The sequence below is a fragment of the Microtus pennsylvanicus genome, chromosome 2 (genome assembly GCF_037038515.1).
Source record: "Microtus pennsylvanicus isolate mMicPen1 chromosome 2, mMicPen1.hap1, whole genome shotgun sequence".
In the NCBI taxonomy this organism is placed as follows: domain Eukaryota; kingdom Metazoa; phylum Chordata; class Mammalia; order Rodentia; family Cricetidae; genus Microtus; species Microtus pennsylvanicus.
Genome location: NC_134580.1, coordinates 7,531,031 through 7,550,573, shown reverse-complemented (window position 1 = coordinate 7,550,573; position 19,543 = coordinate 7,531,031). Strand labels below are relative to the sequence as shown.

At 55.6% G+C, this 19,543-nt stretch overlaps 1 protein-coding gene across 2 annotated transcripts; it reads right to left on the bottom strand.

The window, feature by feature from the left end:
- Positions 1-698: 698 nt before the first annotated feature.
- Pdgfb (platelet derived growth factor subunit B) lies at positions 699-19,144 on the bottom strand. 2 transcript variants are annotated; one of them, XM_075959864.1, is made up of 7 exons: positions 18,964-19,144; positions 10,483-10,579; positions 8,294-8,383; positions 6,811-7,016; positions 5,284-5,428; positions 2,426-2,574; positions 699-2,124 (listed from the first exon to the last, which is right to left on the bottom strand). In XM_075959864.1, exons 1-6 carry the CDS (start codon positions 19,024-19,026, stop codon positions 2,450-2,452), a joined length of 726 nt encoding a protein of 241 aa, XP_075815979.1. In that variant the 5' UTR covers positions 19,027-19,144; the 3' UTR covers positions 699-2,124; positions 2,426-2,449. The 2 variants fall into 2 exon arrangements, with proteins under 2 accessions (XP_075815979.1, XP_075815978.1); XM_075959863.1 differs by lacking the exon at positions 18,964-19,144 and adding an exon at positions 18,085-18,295.
- Positions 19,145-19,543: the final 399 nt, after the last annotated feature.

The window sequence follows — 19,543 nt, the reverse complement described above, 5'->3', positions numbered from 1 at the left end:
TCCTGGAACTAGCTCTTGTAGACCAAACTAGCCTCGAACTCACAGAGATCCGCCTGCTTCTGCCTCCCAAGTGCTGGGATTAAAGGCATGTGCCACCACCGCCTGGCCCAGAATATTTCTTTATAAACTGGCAACCAAGGCTCCATGGGAAGAGAAGACTATATGGTTGGAATGTTGCTCAGTGGGAGTCTGTGTGCCTAGCACATGCTGGGTCCCTCTCCAGTACCAAAATGAACCCTGGCTGGCACCAATCCCTTCCCTTCCCTATGCCTGGCTTAAGGTCACATAGCAGGTTTAGGGCTGAGTCCAGCCCAGAACTTTGCCTTTTATGAATCCCACAGTCCCTCCAGGGCCTCCTCCAGTTCCCCACATGTCACCCCTACAATGCAGGGGTTCCACATTTCCCTGGAGACTCCTGTTCAACAGAAATCAACCTCTCCACAGGAAGAGATCCAGGGGTCCAGGAGTCAGGTCGTGCTATGGAACCAGGACCAACTCTCCCTCTCCCTGAAACACAGGATTGCTCCTGGAGCCAGGCCAAAATATGCACACGGGTAAGAGTGTCTGGGCACATGAGGATGCCCGGTGGTGCCTAGCCTCCCTGAGAGGAACACGGAGCAAGCTGCTGGCGCATCCTGCCAACATAGAAAGGTTAATTGTTATACCAGATGCCAACAGACAGACTTCCAGAGGATTCGTTTGGTTTGGTTTCGTGGCTTTTTTTTTTACAACTTTAAATATGGAATATAAATAAACTTTACATTTAAAAAATAAAAAGAAAGCCCCCAAAAATATAATCACCAACTTTACAAACTGAAGGAAGCGGACCTGGGAAGGGGAGGGAAAAGTGCAGGGGGAAGTTGGGGGGGGGGAGTGGGTGCGTCAACCCCAGTCCTCCTGAGGGTGCTATGGCTCTCCCTCTCTCTCCTGCTTCCAGTGTACCAGCTAGCTTCCTGGAAGAAGCCATCAGGTAAAACCACAAAAGATCTGAGGGGCAATGTGCACGCAGGGAAGAGGGCAGCCAGGGCGGCCCCTCCCTTGGGGAGCTCCTAGCATCCCGCACCTGCCAGGAAGGGAACAGATGAAGGAGGCAATGGGCAAAGACTGTGTTGCTCCCCCAGCACCTGAGGCTCATTCCGAGCTTCAGGCTGGGTCAGCGCGCACACAGCCAGTCTGCATAGGGCATCAGTGTGAATTAAAACTCAGCCTCCTTTCCTCAGAGGCTTGACCTACATCTGCCAGAAGGTCATAATAGACAAATCGGCCATGTTTAGGGTGTGAACAGAATTCTCCACATGCAGTGCCCATGTGCAATACACATCCCACACAACCTTACGTGGCTGTCTTGGCTGGAGAGGAATAAGACAGACAGGTCTCCTGCCCTAAGGGAAAATGGTAGGGTCGTTCAGAACCTCAATCAGGACCCAAGCACCCCTGGTGGAGCCGACTGAAGGGTACATGAGGAAGAAGACACAGAGCGGAGGTAGAGAAATGAAACAAGAGAGATGCAAGGGAGGTGGAAAGAGGCAGGAGATGTGGCCCAGGTCACAAGCACACTGCATCTCCAATCCATCAGAGAAGGCATGTGGCCACCTGCCCAGAGGAGTTCATTATCTTCCTTGCTTTCATACTTATAAAATAAAAAGCCACTATGGGCTGAGGGGACAAGGAGAGATGAGTGGCAGATCCGGGTGCTGAGAGGTTTCCTCTAGTCTGTGCTCCCCATGTGGTCCTGGCCACAGGACTACAAGGGACCCTAGCCTGCCTGAAAGTGCTCCCTGCTGGCTGGCCAGGGGTCCAGGAACCAGGCAGGACATGCAGAGGCTCTCAGACCAAATCCCAGGCTCCTGGGGCCAGTCCACAGTCCCCCGTGAGGCTCCCGCACACTTGTCCCACGTTCTTGGGGTCAAGGGAAGAAGCAGCATGGAATGGAGTCCTTTGTTTGCTTCTGGAGTCGCAGGATGGGCCGAAGGACTGCTGCTGGTGGAGGTGGCCGGGCACGCGGGATGAGGGAAGCACCATTGGCCGTCCGAATCAGGCATCGAGACAGACGGACGAGGGGAACAACATTATCACTCCAAGGACCCCATGGGGGCGATACAGCAAATACCATATTAAATAACCCTGCGGGTAGAACAGACAGACACAGGGTAAGAGATGGCTCAGGGGTTCCCTTGGTTCCTAGGACCCCATACCAAGAACAGGAACTGATGCTCCTACTTTCATGCTTCCAACAGACCCCAGGGCTGGGATGGGGGAGTCATGGGAACTGGAGTGGAAGGACAGACATCCTCTTTGGGAGGCTGAGAGGCAGTTAGGCAGAATGACTGGGTTGAAGGGAGCAAATATCCCTGCTGGCCCTCACCCCAAATCTAAGCCACAGCTACGGAGTATCTGAGCCTTGGCTTTCTGGCCAGGTCCTCACCTGCCCACACGCTTGCCGATGCCCCTAAGCCCCGAGGGTCTCCTTCAGTGCCTCCTTGTCGTGTGTGTGCTTAAATTTTCGATGCTTCCCTTTGAGGGGTCGGCGGACTCGCACTGTCCGAACAGTCACCCGAGTTTGAGGCATCTTGGCTGCTCAGGAAGAAAAAGTGTTTGTCAGCATGGGATGGTCATGGGGTATTCTTCTTGTTGTGAGCCTTTAGGGCTGGCTCAGGAAGAGGATGGGGAAGGTCAGGTCAGACTTTATGAGGTCAAAGCCAAGCCCCCCTGCTCACCAGCTGTGTCTTCTGGGGATGTGACTGAACCTTTCTATGACTCAGTTTCTCTGAGTGAGGCAAGAGGATGGCCACCTCATGGGAAAGGGAGGTGGATTACATGACAGTATGCTGGCCAAGCAGTGCCTGACCCAAGAGGTTAGGTTTCAATGTGGCCCCCAAGTCCTGTCACTGCCCAGAGATGGAGGGACATATTTTCCCACTTCCTGCAGGTGGCCTGGCCCCGGGTCCCTCAAACCCAACAGGAGGTCCTGCTGGTACCGTGTACCCATCAGGCACCTGTCTTCAGAGGATGGGCACAGCCCACTTTTGTACTTTGGTCACCCTGTCTCATCGTATGAAAGATCTGGCTAGAGAGGTCGCTTGGGGACTGGTCCTCTTGCACCACAGGTGTGGCTGTTCCCTCCAGCCACAGCTAGACTACAGGAAGATCAAGCAAGCTACCCAAGGAGCCTAGCTCCTACTCAGCGCTGCGAGGCCGGGTTCGTTCCGCCACAGCACAGCATGAGTGGCAGCCCCTCCCCACTGGGAGCCTCTTGCTTCCCATCTCCCTGGCTAGCGTTCCTACTGAGACCTCTGCCACCAACCTCTGGTTCTTCTAGCCACAGGGTGAGGAGGAAGCCTCTGGGTTTCAAGCCAGAAAGAGACTTTCTTTGGAGCTGGGCCTGTCACTCAAATTCCTGGGCACTCTGAGAAGCAGAATGGAGGGCTGGGCCACAACTTAGAAGGCAGTCAGCCCTGGGCCTGACCTGGACTCTTCCAGGGACTATGTGCCATGGGGAAGGTCACTTAACCACTCTGTGCCCAAGTCTTTAAAGGACCCGTGACCTCCTAGGGCTGAGCAAGTGCATCGAAAGATGTCAGAACCCCAGCAACACCTGTTATGCACCCGATTCCACTATAAGCTCTTTTATTTTCTTTTTTTAAAAATATTTATTTATTTATTATGTATACAATATTCTGTCTGTGTGTATGTCTGCAGGCCAGAAGAGGGCACTAGACCTCATTGCAGATGGTTGTGAGCCACCATGTGGTTGCCGGGAATTGAACTCAGGACCTTTGGAAGAGCAGGCAGTACTCTTAACCACTGAGCCCTCTCTCCAGCCCCAAGCTCCTTTATTTTCACAGTGGGTATTATTCGTCCTACAGTGTTGGGGAAACTGAGGCAGAGAGCTATGTTTGAAGCCCTGGGATCTAACTGTGCTTCACACGTCCAACACTTGCTTGAACTGACAGTTCCTGGGAGCCCTGGTCTAGTCTGACTCTCAACTACTCTTCCTTCTGGTCTCTGGCAAGCCACGCAGGAGGCCAGCTCTTCCTGGGAGTCACTGGAGAGTCCCTGGCCTCCGGCTAGTGAGACAGCTTTGCCAAGCTTTCCCTGCAGTGTAGAGATCTAGGGGAGCTCAGATTATCTGGAAGGATGACACCTAGGAGGTCAGGAATGAGCCCCCCAGAGAGCTTCTATCCCAAAGGCCAGGCCGTGCACAGGAGGCTCGGCTGGCCCACGCCTGAGTCCATTCACGTAACTCACAAATGACAGATGTTTGAGCCTAGGAATTCCAAAGAGCCAGCACTGACCTGTGCTGTACCAGAGATGAGGCTGGAGGAGTTCCTCAGTATTCTGAACATTCCAGCACTAACACTTAGGAATTCTTCTAGTGCACAGACAGTAAAGCAGGCAAGTAAAAGCCAAAGAGCTGCCGGGGCAGGGGAGAGCCACGAAGGGAATCTCAGGACACCAACGGCCTAAGATGGGCTGTGAGACCTGGAGCAAGGCCCCAGCATCTTTGGACCTCAGGTACCCCCACTACGAAAACAGGAGGAACCGCTGAGATATTTTCAACTCAGATCTGTCCGACACTTGTGGAAACAAAGACATGAACCCATCTGATGGATGCTTGGCCACCAGACTCAGCTGTCTACCAGACCAGGCTATATAGATGCCCAGCCTTCACTTGTATATCTCCACCGTAACAGAAGTGAAGAGGAAGAGGACTGGTTGGATTGGTAGCAAGGGCAGGAGCTGCAACCTCATTCAGGCTGGGAAAAATCTAGATTGTTCTCAGTGAGATCAAAAGTATCAAATAAATTTACTCATAGATGTTATCTATCTGATCTCTATTAATAATTTATGTGCCTGTATGTGTGTGTGGTATATGCATTGTATGGGTTTAGCTGTGTGCGCGCGTGAGCGTGTGTGTGTGTGTGTGTATCTATACACATAGGCACACATATGAAGTCAGAGGCTGACATCAAGTGTCCTCTTCAATTGCTCTTCACCTTATTTTCTGAGGCAGGGTCTCTCACTGAACTTGGAGGTCACCAGCAGCAAGGCTGGCGTCTGATGATGCCCTGGTATCCACTCATCTCCACTTTCCCAGTGTGGGATGACAGACACAGCTACCGTGCCCGACCAGCCTGACCAGGGACTTAAACTCTGGTACTCCTGCTTGCTCAGCAAGCACTCTCCCCACTCTCCCCAGCCTCCTGACCCCTATTTAGAGACCCACCCTTTTCCCAGCTGTGGGCTGAGCCCCACAGAGCAGCCCCTAGGAAGGCGGTTTACCTCGCTGCTCCCGGGATGTCCCAGGGCTCCGAGTCACAGGCCGAGGGGTCACTACTGTCTCACACTTGCAGGCCAGGTGGTCCTCCAGGGTCACTGTGGCCTTCTTGAAGATTGGCTTCTTCCGTACAATCTCAATCTTTCTCACCTGGGGGACAGAACGAGCAAAATTCCCCTGTAGAAGCCACCTGTGCCGGAGCCGTCTCACAGGCCTGGCAGTCTCCTGAGCTAGGTTCTTTCCTCGAAAGCCAAACGCCAGGCTTGTCTGCAGAGCCAGGGCTCTGGAGCAAACAATAGCAAGGCCTTGCCCTCGGTCCCTCTCAGAGCTTTTCCATCAAAACAAGCCCTTCGACCTAGCTGACCTGGCCTCAGCTTTGCTGTAGCAACCCCGCCCCCCCATACCCTGACCCCCCAGAGTGGGAGAAAGGCATTTCCGGGTAGAGCCTGAGTCCTGTGGGTCCTCATTCCTGGAGCGGAGCATTGGCCAAGGCCAGGGGCTGCAGCAGAGTGTGGGGGGGTGGGGGGAGGAGATGGTTATCTGGAAGGAAGTGAGACAGGCCTTATCTAGAAGAGAGGCTGGAAGGGAGAAGGCAGCTGTCAGGTGTCTGTCCCTAAAGCTGGGGACAGGAGATATGGTGACAGTGGGTGGGGACACATAGCATGTCATTCATTTGTAATCTGGGGCACAGCGAAAGGCCAGGAATGGAAGACAGGCAGGAGACTGGGCACAGGCCACAGGCAGGCAGGAGAAAAGAGAGCATGGTCACGTAGTCAGGGCACTGGGGAGGGCTGGTGCTAAGCCTTGTACCGTGTGCCCAGGGGAACCTGAAAAGGGGAGGCTGACCCAGGGTACTGAGACCTGGTCTTGCAGAGTTAGAGATAGCTGAGCCTCCCTGTGCCCTGCCTGGTCCACATGAGAGCAGGAGTCAGATGTTTGAAGACAGAGCTCTGTGGGGTTGTGTCCCTGTAGAGCAGGTGACACTGGTCCACCACTTAGCATTGCATACCCAGCCACATTCTGTCTGCCTCTCAGTGACTACGGTCTGAGACGCCTAGGAGAATGCGTGCATCCCGGAACACTCAGCAAAGGCCCTCCAGGGGCTGGATAGATGGCTCAGAGGTTAAGAGCACTGACTGCTCTTCCAGAGGTCCTGAGTTCAATTCCCAGCAACCACATGGTGGCTCACAGCCATCTATGGTGAGATCTGATGCCCTCTTCTGGCAAGCATACATGGAAGGAATGTTGTATACATAATAAATAAATTTTTTTTTTGATTTTTCGAGACAGGGTTTCTCCATAGCTTTTGGTTCCTGTCCTGGAACTAGCTCTTGTAGACCAGGCTGGCCTCGAACTCACAGAGATCCTCCTGCCTCTGCCTCCCGAGTGCTGGGATTAAAGGCGTGCGCCACCACCGCCCCGCCATAATAAATAAATCTTTTTAAAAAAAAAAAAGCCCTCCAACCCATGGCCACTGGTCTGCTGCTGGGGCGGGGCCCAGCGCGGGGCGGGACGGGGCGGAGTCTGCGCACCTGCACTGGCCTCATCTGCACTTGCGAGGCCCGGCACTGCACGTTGCGGTTGTTGCAGCAGCCAGAGCAGCGCTGCACCTCCACGCAGGGCGGCCACACCAGGAAATTGGCGTTGGTGCGATCGATGAGGTTCCGCGAGATCTGGAACACCTCTGTGCGCGTCTTGCACTCGGCGATTACAGCGGGCTCTGCGGCTGCCAGGGAACCTGAGGGCGGGGCGACAGAAGAGGCTGTCAGGAGAGGAAGGTCTTCTTTGGAACCAACCCCCATCCAGACAGCCCTGTACTTGGGTAGATGGCTGGACCATCCTGAGCCTCAGTTTACATCATCTGACAACGAGGACAATGATATCTACCCCCAAGAAGCATGGTCAGGATCAGGCCAGATCATCCCGTGTGATCTTGTAAATGTTTAGTGCAGGCCTGTCCCACCATCCTGGATCCCAATTGTTCAGATTCACACGGCTGTGTGATTGGCCCACCTGAGTCCTCACCCACTGTTAGCCTGTCGGCTTGCACTGGTCTTTTGTTGTTGTTTGTTGTTTTCATGATCAAACTATCCAGGATAGCGCTGACTGTCCTGGAGCTCACTCTGTCAACCAGGCTGGCCTCGAACTCACAGAGATCCGCCTGCCTCTCTGCTTCTGCCTCTGCCTCCAGAACGCTGGGATTAAAGGCTTGCACCACCAGCGCCTGGCGCCCTATTCTTATGTGACTCTTTCAAAGTCTCATCTGCCTCATCTGTGAAATGGGATAGTGGCAGAGCAATGCCTCTCCCCTGAGCTGAGAGGAAGAGGGTTGGTGAAGCCTACAGCAAGTGCTCAGTCATCCCCAGAGAAAGGTTAGCAGATGGCAGTGGGGCTCGGGGACCTGCAGGATCTGCCAGCCACATCTCCAGGGACTTGGAAACTGTAGGTGGCTTCTCCAAGGCCTACAGATCTACTGGCTTGGTCTCTGCCAAGGAACAACCAGCAGTCCTAAGCTGGGCTTAGTACCTCTGCACTAGGCCACAGTGTAGCCCTGAGCCACAGTGGACAGAGGACCCACCCAGAATACCTTGAGCTCAAGTGCATCGAGTAAGGGCTCAGTCCTTCCATTCCAGTTTCCCCACCCTGGTTTCTAGGCCTTTGGAGTGGAACTGACTACATCTGTTCCAGGGTTGGAGTGAGGAAGCGGTGAGTGCAAAGGCAAAGGTAGAGGTAGGCAGATCTCTGGGAATTCGAGACCAGTCTGGTTTACCTAGTGAGTTCCAGGCTAGCCAGGACTATGCACTAAAACCCTGTTTCAGAAATAAAAAGACCCAAGCCACTATATTTTAAAAGCACAGCATGGGGTACAGGGCATGGTAACTCAACTTCAAAGATGGCTACACTCCTCATTCAGTTCTTACAGTAGGGACCCCAATCCAGGATGGCTGTGTGCCCTGGTCTTCCTTCCCTGGATCCCACTCTTTGAAGGACCACTATATGGACCTTCGGTTTTACCTAGGCTCCTCCTCCCTCGAGATGAGCTTTCTGGCTCGCCTCCAGAGTGGGCTCGGGTCATGTTCAGGTCCAGCTCAGCCCCATTTTCATCTGCAAGGGAAAGGAAGCATAGTCAGGCATGCTGACCCAGGCTGCTACCACAGGACTGGGTTGAGGATAGCATCTCTACACTCTGGGACCCCGCCCCTTCGTGCTCTCAAAACCTGAGGTCCCTGGCCCTGAAGAGGCAACCAGGCAAAGCCTTGGGCAGCTGAATGGCTCATGGGGCTGGTGGGGCCTGACTGCATCTTTGGGAGCCTCCAGCGAGTTTTTAGCCCCATTTTTGGCCAGAACCCATGTCAATGGAGTTAAAAATAACCCTTCCCCTTTGCTACTGTCAGCGAACTCTCCTCGGCCTCCAGGGTGGAGCAGGGACCCAGAGCACTGGAGGCCAGTTCCCAGTGCCCTCCAAAGCGTTCCCATAGGAAGTGCTGGTTGGAGAAATTCCCAGAATCCCCTCGGGGCTAGCAGGCCCAGTACAGCCTGCTGGAGCCTTGACAATGGCCCTACTGGTCTGGAGAGAAAGGGTGGAGAGGGAAGGGGGTGGGAGGGCCTGCGCCAGCCATACTAGGTCGGCTCTCTCCCCAGCTTTCATCTTTCTGGGCTTCTCTTCCTGTCACTAGCCGAAGTTCCCTTCTCTAAGCTGGAGTCTGCTACCAGCTCTCCTTGGTGACACCTCCACCCACACACCTCGCTGCCCCTAGACATTGGCCAGGGCTGCCCACTCTTCCTAGGATGGCAGGGTGATGAGGAGGCTTTGAACTTGATCCTGATGGTGGATAGCCCCTCTTGTCTCTCAGTGGTGAGGATCAGCAAATGAACTGAGGGATGCTGGAGACAAGCCTCTGCCACCTCCTTATGGCACCTGGGGGGACCATATTATCTTCCCCAGCCGGCTGGTCCCATCAAAGGCAAAAGCTTCTGCCAGCTGCCGCCCTATCTAGGATTCCAGGGGTCCCGCAGATCGCCACTGACTGATTGGTCTGCTTTGTCCAGCCCAACAGTGTTAACCACGTCAGCCTGTCTGTCTGTCCCTTATTCTCTTTCTCACTGCCATCTCTGGAATGCCCCTGGTGGGGACGAGAAGGGGAGAGATGTACTTTGTGGAAAGGTTAAGTTGATTAGGAAAAAATAGCCACATGGTTGCCTCGAAACAGACCTGCTATTGAAAACCTCACATTCAAGATCCCGACCCCCACCAGGGGTGTGGAGGGGCTGCCCGAGCTGGGCAGCAGAGCGCCTTGGAAAGAAACAGCAAGATGGCTAAATTTGGAAGTTGCCCCATTGTGTGGCCAGGGCTGGTCAGCCGGGCACGGGTGGGAGACATCGGGTGGGGGCCCTAGTGAACAATAGGGGGGCCCAGCTGGGCCCCCTCCTGCCTGCCTTGCCACCCCCCAGCCCAGGCAGTATTGAAAGGGCCCGGGAATGCTTTTGAGAAGGAGCCAGGGGCCCAACGGAGAGAGGAAACAAAGGCAGGAAATGCTGTTCCCCCGTAGATAGCGTCTGGGCAAGAATTACAAAGTGACAAAGAGACAGGACCCCAGAGGGACAAGGGCCCGCGGGTGCGTGGGGGGTGGAGGCTGGGGGGGCTGCTGAACAGGGCTCTAGGGACCAGGCCAGAGGTCAGAATAGAATGGAATTTGCTCTGAAGACTGCATTTATAAATACATTCCCAGCCCAACCCGCCGGCCCCTGCCACGTGTGTGCCACCAAGCACGTGCCCATTTGCCCAGTGCACTCTTGGGCATGGGCAGGGCTGCCAGCTGGTCTTGGCCAGGTGTCCCCAGGAGACCTTGTCAACCAGGCCCTGGGCCAGAGGGGCAGGGAGACGTCTTCTATAGCTCCACCCTCTTCACCTGGATAGGTATTTAGTACATGCTCTGAGTGCTTTTTCTCTGCCTGCCCTGCTCCAGGGACCCCACCCTCTGCACCAAGCCAGAGTCACACGTGGGTGCTGCTTCTGCCACACCCCATGTCCCAGGTACCAACCCGTCAGCCTGCTCTGCCCTGCCCTGGGTAGGTGCGGTCAGGCCTTCATTGGGATGTGCCATGGACCTAGTTCCCTGATGTCAAGAGGGTGTCCCTGCCTGCCCCTCCCCACTCTCCCAGCACCAGTGGAGGCTGAGGTTCTGGAGGAGGATGCGATTTACCTACGGAGTCTCCATGCAGCAGACGCTGGAGGTCATCAAAGGAGCGGATGGAGCGGTCACTCAGCATTTCATAGAGTTCCTCTGGAATGGGGTCCCCCTGTTGGGCAGACACCAGAAACTGAGTAAACTGGGGTGAAGGGCTCACCAGGCATGGCTGTCTTACCAACCACATGCTTTCTCTTGCACAGAGTTCCTACGATGCCCCTCTGTCCCCAGCAATAGGCAGTAAGGCTGGAGTAGGTGGGATGCGAGGCTGAACCAGGAGCAGAAGCCCAAAGGCTTAAAGAGCTAAATCCAGACTGAGATGCCCCACCCCAGCCCTCCACGGTATCCAGACTTGCCCCCAGCTCCAAGGCTTGTCTACATCTGTCTCCCCCATCAGATCACAGGTCCTGGAGAAACTCCAACAATCTCACTTCTCGATACGCTCCCTCCACACCTGGTAGCTAAGACATGCACGCCGTATGTGCAGGGGCCCCCAGTGTGAGCAGAGGCTTCGCGCAGACAATGACAGTGAAGTGTGTTCTCCAGCTCCCCGCTCCCCCCCCCCAGCCCAAGAGATGCTTAATAATGCTTGCTGAGTTGTGAGGTCTCAGAAGGCTGTGTGTCCCAGTGCTACCAAAGTAGTCCCTGCCAAAGAGGAAACAAGGGAATCCTCAGGCCCAACCGGGGAACCTGAGCGCTTACCCATGCATGCCCCATGCCCAACCAAATGCTATTTTTAGAGTCCCTCTGGCCTGTCACCAAACACTTGAAACTTAGTTAGAACCTTAACAGGCCTCACTACAAGCCAGCTTCCTCCGGGGAAACCACAGGTCCCACAATCACATCATACAGCTGGAGACAGAGGTCACCACCACATCGCCACAGCTCCAGGAGTCTCAAGAGCCTGGTGCCAAAGGCTGCAAGAGGTGAGGGCAGAGGGGACTGGGAAGTGTCCTCACAATAAGGAGCAAAGGAAGGACGCAAGATGCCAAGGCATGTCTAAAAGCTGTGGCCACGATGAGTGCACACGCTTATGGTACATACATACATGCAGGCTTGTGACAAGACCATGCAGTTTGAGAGAAGCTTTGGGAGGACTAAGGCACTCTGTGCCTCAGTTTCCCTGGACTGAGAAGTGAAGAAGCCCTGCCCTGTGTTCACTGAATCATGCTGGGACCGGCGCTTTGAGGACTAAGCACAGGAGTATGCGTGTGTGTGTGTGTGTGTGTGTGTGTGTGTGTGTGTGTGTGCATGTGTATGTGTTTGAGAATGGGGTTTGCTGCTCTTTCACTGTCTAAAGTGGAAAAGAAGCTCTTGCCCCTGGCCAGCTGGGGGAATCTCCTCAAAAGCTGCATGTCTGAGACACTTGTTGAGAGCCAGGTGCATGATGCCCCGTGCCCACCTATGTCCCAAGCTGCTCTGGAGGCAAAGGCAAGATCTCTTTTTTGTGTCAACCTGAGGCAAGCTAGACTTGATTGTGAAGAAGGAACCTCAATTGAGAAAAAGTTCCTATCAGACTGTGGGCAAGCCTGGGGGGTATTTTCTTGATTGGCTGACTGATTGATTGATGTAAGAGAGCCCAGATCCCTGTGGGTGGGTGGGACCACCCGTGGGCTGGTAGACTTGTGGCCTATAAAAAAGTAGGCTGTCAAACCATGAGGAGCAAGCCAGTAAGTAGCAGCCCTTCATGGCATCTGCTTCAGTTCCTGCTTCCAGGTTCCTGCTCTGCTGGTCGGTGCTGTGGAACTGCAAGCTGACACAGATTCTATCCTCCCCAAGTTACTTTTGGCCATGGTGTTATCATACAAGCAAAAATCTAAAGCAGTTTGGGTTTGATTTTTTAAGACATGGTCCTATGTTGCCCTAGCTGGCTAGCATGAAACTCAAAAATAAACTAAGATAGCCGTGAACTCAATGATTCACCTGCTTCTACTAAATGCTGAGATTAAAGATGTGAGTATGCCTAGCAGGAAGATCGTTTGAGGCCAGGAGTTCCAGGCTAGCCTGGGCACCATAGAGAGACCCAGTTTCACTTAACACAAAACAAAACAGAAACAGAAACACCTTGTAGTCCTTGACACTTGTGGTAATGTTTAGAAAATATTCCTCAGGGATTCAGTCATACCCACCTCTGGTCCCCCATGTCAACCTAGGAAGTAGAGGATACAATCTGGGGACTGGAGGGGGGCATAACTCCTTGAAATCTGGCTCCTGGGACCCCATTTGTCATCTGGGTCATTTTGTTCATCATGGAGTTTATGAACCTGCCTGGTATCCTGGGGATGTCAGGAGTTTGAAGGAGAAGCTGGGGTGAGGACAGGAGCTTGGCGGCCTATAGTGTCCACAACTTCACAGTTGGGCTGAGACCTGCAGGACAGATGTTCAACGCTGGTCTAGAGAAGGCCACTGCCCCCGGTTCTGTCAAACTCAGAACTGGTATTCAAAAGACTTGGATTCCTTCCTCACCCTGCTACCATCTGCAGTGCGACTTCCAGCTGGCCACTGCCTCTCTCTGGTTTGGGCTCTCATCTATGAACTGAGGATGTTAGAAGACATTGGATTGCGTTCTAATTCTTCCTGGGGGTGGCAGAAGGAGCAGACGCTAGCCGGAGCCAGGATGTGTAAGGTGGCTTGCTTGCCCAAGAGAATGAGAAGTGAGTGGTGGCTCAATCAGCCCTGGGGGTTACTTCTACCAGGATCTCCTTGTCCACTCAAGGGCTGGCTGGAGCTGCCAGTGAGGCAAAGCAAGCTGAACCCTGAACAGACCAAGTGAACACCTAAGGCTTCAGTCCACCAGGCAAAGGAATCCATCACATGGAGACAAACGCGCTCCTGAACCCCAGATGGAAGCCGTGGAGGTGCAAAAGCACTCCGCTCAGTAAACACTGGTATTCAGCCCTTTATCTCCAGTGCTTCTCTCATGTGTGGTCCTTCAAGCCAGGCAATGACCAAACAAAATGCATCACGAAGTGCACTCCTGAGGCCAGCGTTATCATTAGTCCCATATTCCAGATGGGAGAACTGAGGCTGAGAGAAATTAATCCACAGTCACAAGTCTAGATGACTAGTCAGTGGCAGAGGTGGGTCCCTCCAGGGCCATAGCATGCCTACCTGCTCCTGGCCCACCAGAAAAGGTTCAAACATGCTTCCCTTCTCTTCTGATGATGCCACTGGACCCAGCATCATTTGAGATTCCTACTGTTTCCCTTGTCCCTATCTCTCTCCTTTTTGGTTTTTTAAGACAGTTCTGGCTGTTCTGGAACTCACTTTGTAGAGCAAGCTGGTCTCAAGCTCACTGAAATCCGTCTGCCTCTACTTCCCGAGTGCTTGGATTAAAGTTGTGCTCTTCTTACAGCAATGGTCACGATTACACATTGATATCATCTGAAGACATTTTTGGTGGTCATGGCTAGAGACAGGCTGCTAGCATCAGTGGGTGGTGGTAGGGATGCTATTCCCCATCCCACAGTATGAAGGATGTCACGAAGGATACAATATCACTGGTCCCAAATACCAACAGTACCAGAGGTGAGAAACCCACAATAGAGGAGTCAGGGCTCCCCGTATTAAGGGAACCGTGGTGCTCAGAATAAATCATCAAAAACCTTACTTTCTGCTGGACGTAACAGCACAGGCCTATAATCCCAGCTGCCTAGAAGGCTGAAGACAGGATTGCAAGTTCAAGGCTACCCTGGGCTAAAGGATAAATTTAACGTCAGCCTGGGCTATGAAACAAATTCAAAGGCCATCCTGAGGCACTAAGCAATACCCTGTCACATAATAAAAGCAAAGAAAGGGCTTTGAGTGTGCCCACTGGCAGAACAATTGCCTAGCGTTAGGGAGTCCTGGGTTCAGTCTGAGGAAGACTGACAAAGAAACAAACCCTATCTTTCTCCCTTAAGTAGAGTTAACCACAACTGGCCCTGAAGTCCCTGGTAAGTGTAACTGTACAGAGCAAAGCAGCCCCGAATTAAGGGCATTTAAGGAGATGTTATTGCTTTAGTCACCAATTCTTTCATATGGCTCCCTGAGAGCAGCATGACACTCGTGGGCCAGACAATCACAATACTTTCAAGGATGGTGACTGGTGGGTGGAGAGCTGCCGTCCCCAGGACAGAGTGTGACTTTGTCCTATCCCCCACGCTGGGCAACAGGAAATGCAACCTAGCTCCACGTTGACACTACCAGGTGCCCTGTGGGCTGGTGGGTCTCTTCTGGGACCAGAGGTATGAACAGTTAGCCTGAGGTCCACTCCAGGATGCTGTCAGAGTCTGTGTGTGTTCTGCCACAGGTTCTGGTAGCCTCTAGGTGGGCACCCACAGACTCCCCCATACACAGTAAAGGACACCTGATAGCTTGAAGAAGCTGCCCCAGGTCTCAGGCCTGGGGCTCCTGGTAGGACAAGGGTGTGGCGTGGAAGCAGTTGGGGCTAAGCCAGCCTGGCAGTCAAGAGAAACAGCCTCCTCCCTGCCCCGCCCCCAAAGCCAGCTGCAGGAGGCACGAGCAAGCATGAGGCCAGGTGAGTTACCTGCTCCCAGCCAGGCTGGCAGATCAAAAGGGCTTGTACCCCACCCTCCACCTGGGCCCCAGCACAGCACACACGCATACACACACAGGCAGACATGCACTCCAGTCTGCTGCCACTGCAGTGAGGGAGATGGGCTCTCTGCCCAGCACCCAGGGCGTTGTCTGTGGCTGGCAGAGGCAGAAGCTGACGAGGCCTCCTAGGGCCTGCCTGCTTGCCGACTTGCGTCTCATGCCGTATTTAGACGAGATGGCAAAGAAGAGCTCTTTGAAGAAGCCCTTTCTGGGTACAATATAGATGCCTTTTGGAGCCAGATTTTCTACCCAGCAGCTCCCTTCCTGGTTCCTGGGATTACCCTCTCTCCCTTATCCATTCTCCCACCCCCTGCCGCTCCTGCATCCCAGCCCAGTCCACCAGCCTCCCCTACCTCTGTTAGAGCAAGAGAAAAAAATGTCAAAGCTGGAAGAAAAGGACCGGTCTTAAGGATGTGCCTGCCACCCTGATGGCCCATTGCAATCACTGCCTCCCACCTCAACTCAATAGGAGCCAGTTCCCATTATTTGTAAACTAAATGAGTCCAACCTGCTCCATATTTTAGGTGAGGGAAACTGAGGCCCAGCCTGCCTCTGCTTCATTGTCTTTCTACCTCAGTCCTCCCTGCCGACAGTCCAAGTCCCAAGACAGAGAAAGTGTATTGGAATACCTCACCACGGGGGAGGGGCAGGGTCACAAACCAGATGCCCACCTTGCAATGCACTGTACCGTGGGCGGCTGCCCTCAGAGGCCAGGCTTCACCCAGGCTGTGTTAATAAGGCACGCCTGGCCTGAGCCCACTCCACCATTCATGGTTCTTTCCACGCTCCTTTGGTGATTGTGCAGGCTACAAGCACTCCACTAACACAGCGGGAATCAAGACAAAAGTCCCTCTGGCGCAGTGTGCAGGGAACAGGCAGCTAAATAAACCAAAAGTGGAAAAGTTGTCCTAGTCAGGTATGATAGTGCATACCTGTAACTCTAGAGGTGGCGGTAGGAAGATCAAAGGTTCAAGGCCAGCCCCACATACACAGTGAGTTGGGGGGTAGCCTGGACTACATGAGACCTTGTCTCAAATAAAATATCGGAAAGAAAATGTATCACAGAAAAAGCATCAAAAAGAGGGAGGACATCATGAACCCAGAGAGAACACCTTGAATTGATTCCTCCAGGCAGGCACGCACTTCCTGCACTTCCTGCCTCTTGCCTTCAGGCCTCCGGAATCTATCTGACCTTGATTTTCACAATTCCGGGCAGGGGGATTCCAGCAAGTGGGTTTCCCCACCTCCCTATGGCCATTAGGAAGCCAGAAGAAGACTGGGTTGGTGGCTTTGGGGCCCCACCACTCCTTCCCGGCAGAAGGGTGCTGAGGCAGACAGATTGTCACATGACGGTCACCTTCTGGGAAGCTAGCTCAGCTGAGAGAGAAGAGGCCTCAGCAGCCTTTTCAGACTCTCCTCCAGCCTGCTTCCAACACCTAGACCTCCCTCTAAATACAGCCAACTTCGGGGTCACCTCCAGAAGCAAGCCCCTCCTTCTGTCTCCCTGCTTGCCTGGGCTGGCCCTATGGGGACAGGGTCCTCAGAATTTCAGTACTCCTCATAGTTATCAGGGAAAGCCAACTGCAAAACGCAGTGCAATTGCGGTCCCAGAAGCGTCTATGGAGGAGCAAGGATGAGCTTCTGAGCAGCAGCCTCATTCCCAAATGCGAATATTCACGGCAGTGGTGGAGTGCTCCTGGAGGAAGCTGGGCAGGTTAAGACGGCCTGGGAAGCCGCATTCAGATGTTACAAATCCAGCACAGCCCCTGCCAGGATAGACAAGTAGGGAGGATGTAGGGAACACACTAGGTAGGCTGCGTCCTTTATGTCTTGGAGGGCAAATGGGTGCTTATTTGAAATGAAAAATGCTTGGCTATCCCAGCACTCTAGGGTCACGCCAACATCACTATCGGCCATCACCATCGGTTACATAGGGGTGGTTGAAAAACCGTTACAGAGAGGCAAAGTTTGAGGGATACCACGCTGCTCTAACCAGGCCAAAAAAAATGGGTGCTGCAGAGCCCAGATCAGGATCTGGGATTGTCCCTTCCTCCTTAGATCCCCCCCAGGAAGGAAATGGGATGGCTACAGAGGCGGTGAGGTGCCAGGGCCCACGGCGAGCCCACCTGTTGCGTGGGGGCGGGCACCTGGCACTAAGTGTACAGAGGGGCTGTGCGTGCCTGTGTGCGTGCGTGGGTGTGTGAGCGCACGTGTACTCGGGCCGCGCGCGCGTGTGTCCCGCGTGTGCACGGGCGTGGCGGCGGGCGCGCGACCTGGCTGCCTTAGTGCGTGCCCGTCGCTCTGCGCGCCCGCCCGCGGGAGCGCAGCATCGCCTCCGGCCAGGAGTGTGCATGCGTGGGGTGAGTGAGCGAGTCGGGGGCCGGGCGGGGTGGGCTGCAGAGAGCAGCCGCGGGGCGCCGCCGTTCTCAGGACGCCCTGGCACCGGGCCAGCCCCCAGGTCCCCACGGCGCGGCGAGGCGAGGCGGCAGCTGGGGCCTCCCGGCGTCCCCCTCCCCAACAGCTGGCCGCACCCCGGGGGGCTGCAGGCGGAGCGGGGAGGGGGCGTCGCGAGGGGCCTGCTGCGGCCGGGCCATGCCCAGCTTGCTCTCTTTCGGGCTCCGGCCGCGGGGGGCGGCCGCGGAAGGGCGGAGCCCCCAGGGCGGGCGGCCGGCGGCCCTCGAGGAGTCCCAAGAACAAAAGGAGACGGCGACGGCTCCTCCGTGGTCAAAACAACCTGCGCTGGCGGCGGCCCAAGGTCGGGCCGCGGCCTCGGAGCCCTCCGCCTTAACCCCTTCCCTGCCGCCGCCGCAGCCGCCGCCGCCTCTGCCCTGCGCTTGGCTGCGGACGACCGGGCTGGCCTTGCCCGCAGCCTACTAGGTGCGGGCTCTGGACCTCAGCGGGCGGAGGCGGGACGGGCCCCGGCCACGCCGCTTTCCCGGCCCTCGCCCCGCTCCAGCTCGCGCCTCCTCCTGCCCCGCCCCCTTCCCACCTGGATTCCCCGTAGACTTGCCAACTCACTGCTACGTGAGGCTGGGAGGGGTAGGGGCACCGATCCGACCTGATCGCTCCCGCAGACGTTTCCATACCCCACCTCCCTTGCAGCTAGGCTTCTGCAGGCGCGCGCTCCGCAGCCTGCATGCGGGGGAGAGAGGTGCTTCCTCTCCCAGGGCGCCGGCGCAGGTACGGCCGGGCCTCACACACACACACCGCCCCTGGGGCTGGATTCCTTAAGAACTCTCCCCCCCCCTCCCCCGCGCGCGCGCCCCAGTCCTGTCTGTACTCCAAGCGTCTGAACCTACCGTATGTCTGTCTGCCTGTCTCTCTAGTGTCTCTGTCTCTCTCTGGGCCCCAAGATACAAGGTGCTTTTGGACCATCCAGCACGACCCCGAGGTGCCTACCCTAGCCCAGAGCAGAAGCTTGGGTGGGACCAGAACGCTCTCCAAAGGTCTCCGTGGATATCCTGAGATCGAGGGCGCACACCACTAGGGCAGGCCGGGTCCTGGGCAGAACCAAAGCCCACGCTGGTTCCAAATGGACTCAGGAGATCGCGATGTCTTAGGCACCCTAGATACCACCCCACCCCTTCTCCCCTGGCCTGGAAGGGGCTTAAGAGCTCTGGCTCGTGAGGCAGAAGGCAGGGCAACACACACCTCCCAGGACGCCACGGAGGTTTAGGGATCTAGGTTGGTCTACTGTAAAGAGAAACCCACTGCTGTCTCGTCATAGATTCCAGAACCCTGGACCTGGCCTCCCAGCCCTTGGGGCCACCCAGTGCCCGGCGCCTGGCTCACGGGCTGCGGGGCTCCAAAGTTCACTGCAGGGAGAGGAGGGGGCGGCCAGGCATGGGGGCTGGGACGGCTAGGGAAGGATCCAGCCCCGGCGCCGTCGCAACTCACCTCGGCGCTGACCAGACGCAGGTAGCAGCAGAGAGGCAGGAAGAGCGCCCAGCAGCGATTCATGCCGACTCCGGGCCCGGCCCCGCGGGGCCCCGGACGCGTAGACGGAGCGCGCCGCCCCCGCGGCCAGGGTTGGGGGCTGGGGAGGAGGGTGGGCTCCGCTCGGGTCCGCCGCGATCAGGCTCTCAGGCCGCTGCAGCCGCCGCCGTGGCTCACCCGCATGGCCCCCGGGCGCCGCCGCCCCCGGCCCCGGCTCCGTCGCTGGGGGGCTGGGGAGGACCTGGACACGGGACCAGGGTCCGAGGCCGCTACCTGGGCGGATCCCGAGCCCACGCGAGCATCCACGGCCGGGGGGCTGCGTCGCGAACCAGCCAAGGCGTCTAGCCGTGTGGGGGCGCGCAGGGGACTCCAACCTCCGAGAGGAAAAGAAACACGACAGTCGATGGTTCGTCTTCACTCGCCTGCTAAAGGCGTGTTCCTCTGCCCGCTGGCTTAGCTTTTTTGCAACATTTTTTGGAAAGGCTTCCCAGATCAGAAAGCGCAGGGCTGAGCACCTCCAAGCCCAGGTCTCCCCCAAAAA

Coding starts and splice junctions, on each gene's coding strand:
- Pdgfb (XM_075959863.1), bottom strand. CDS start 18,150: ATGGAAACGTCTGCGGGAGCGATCAGGTCGGATCGGTGCCCCTACCCC. Junction 8,384..10,482: donor GCTGCATGGAGACTCCGTAG/GTAAATCGCATC, acceptor TTTCCCTTGCAG/ATGAAAATGGGGCTGAGCTG. Junction 2,575..5,283: donor GACATCCCGGGAGCAGCGAG/GTAAACCGCCTT, acceptor CTTCCTGAGCAG/CCAAGATGCCTCAAACTCGG.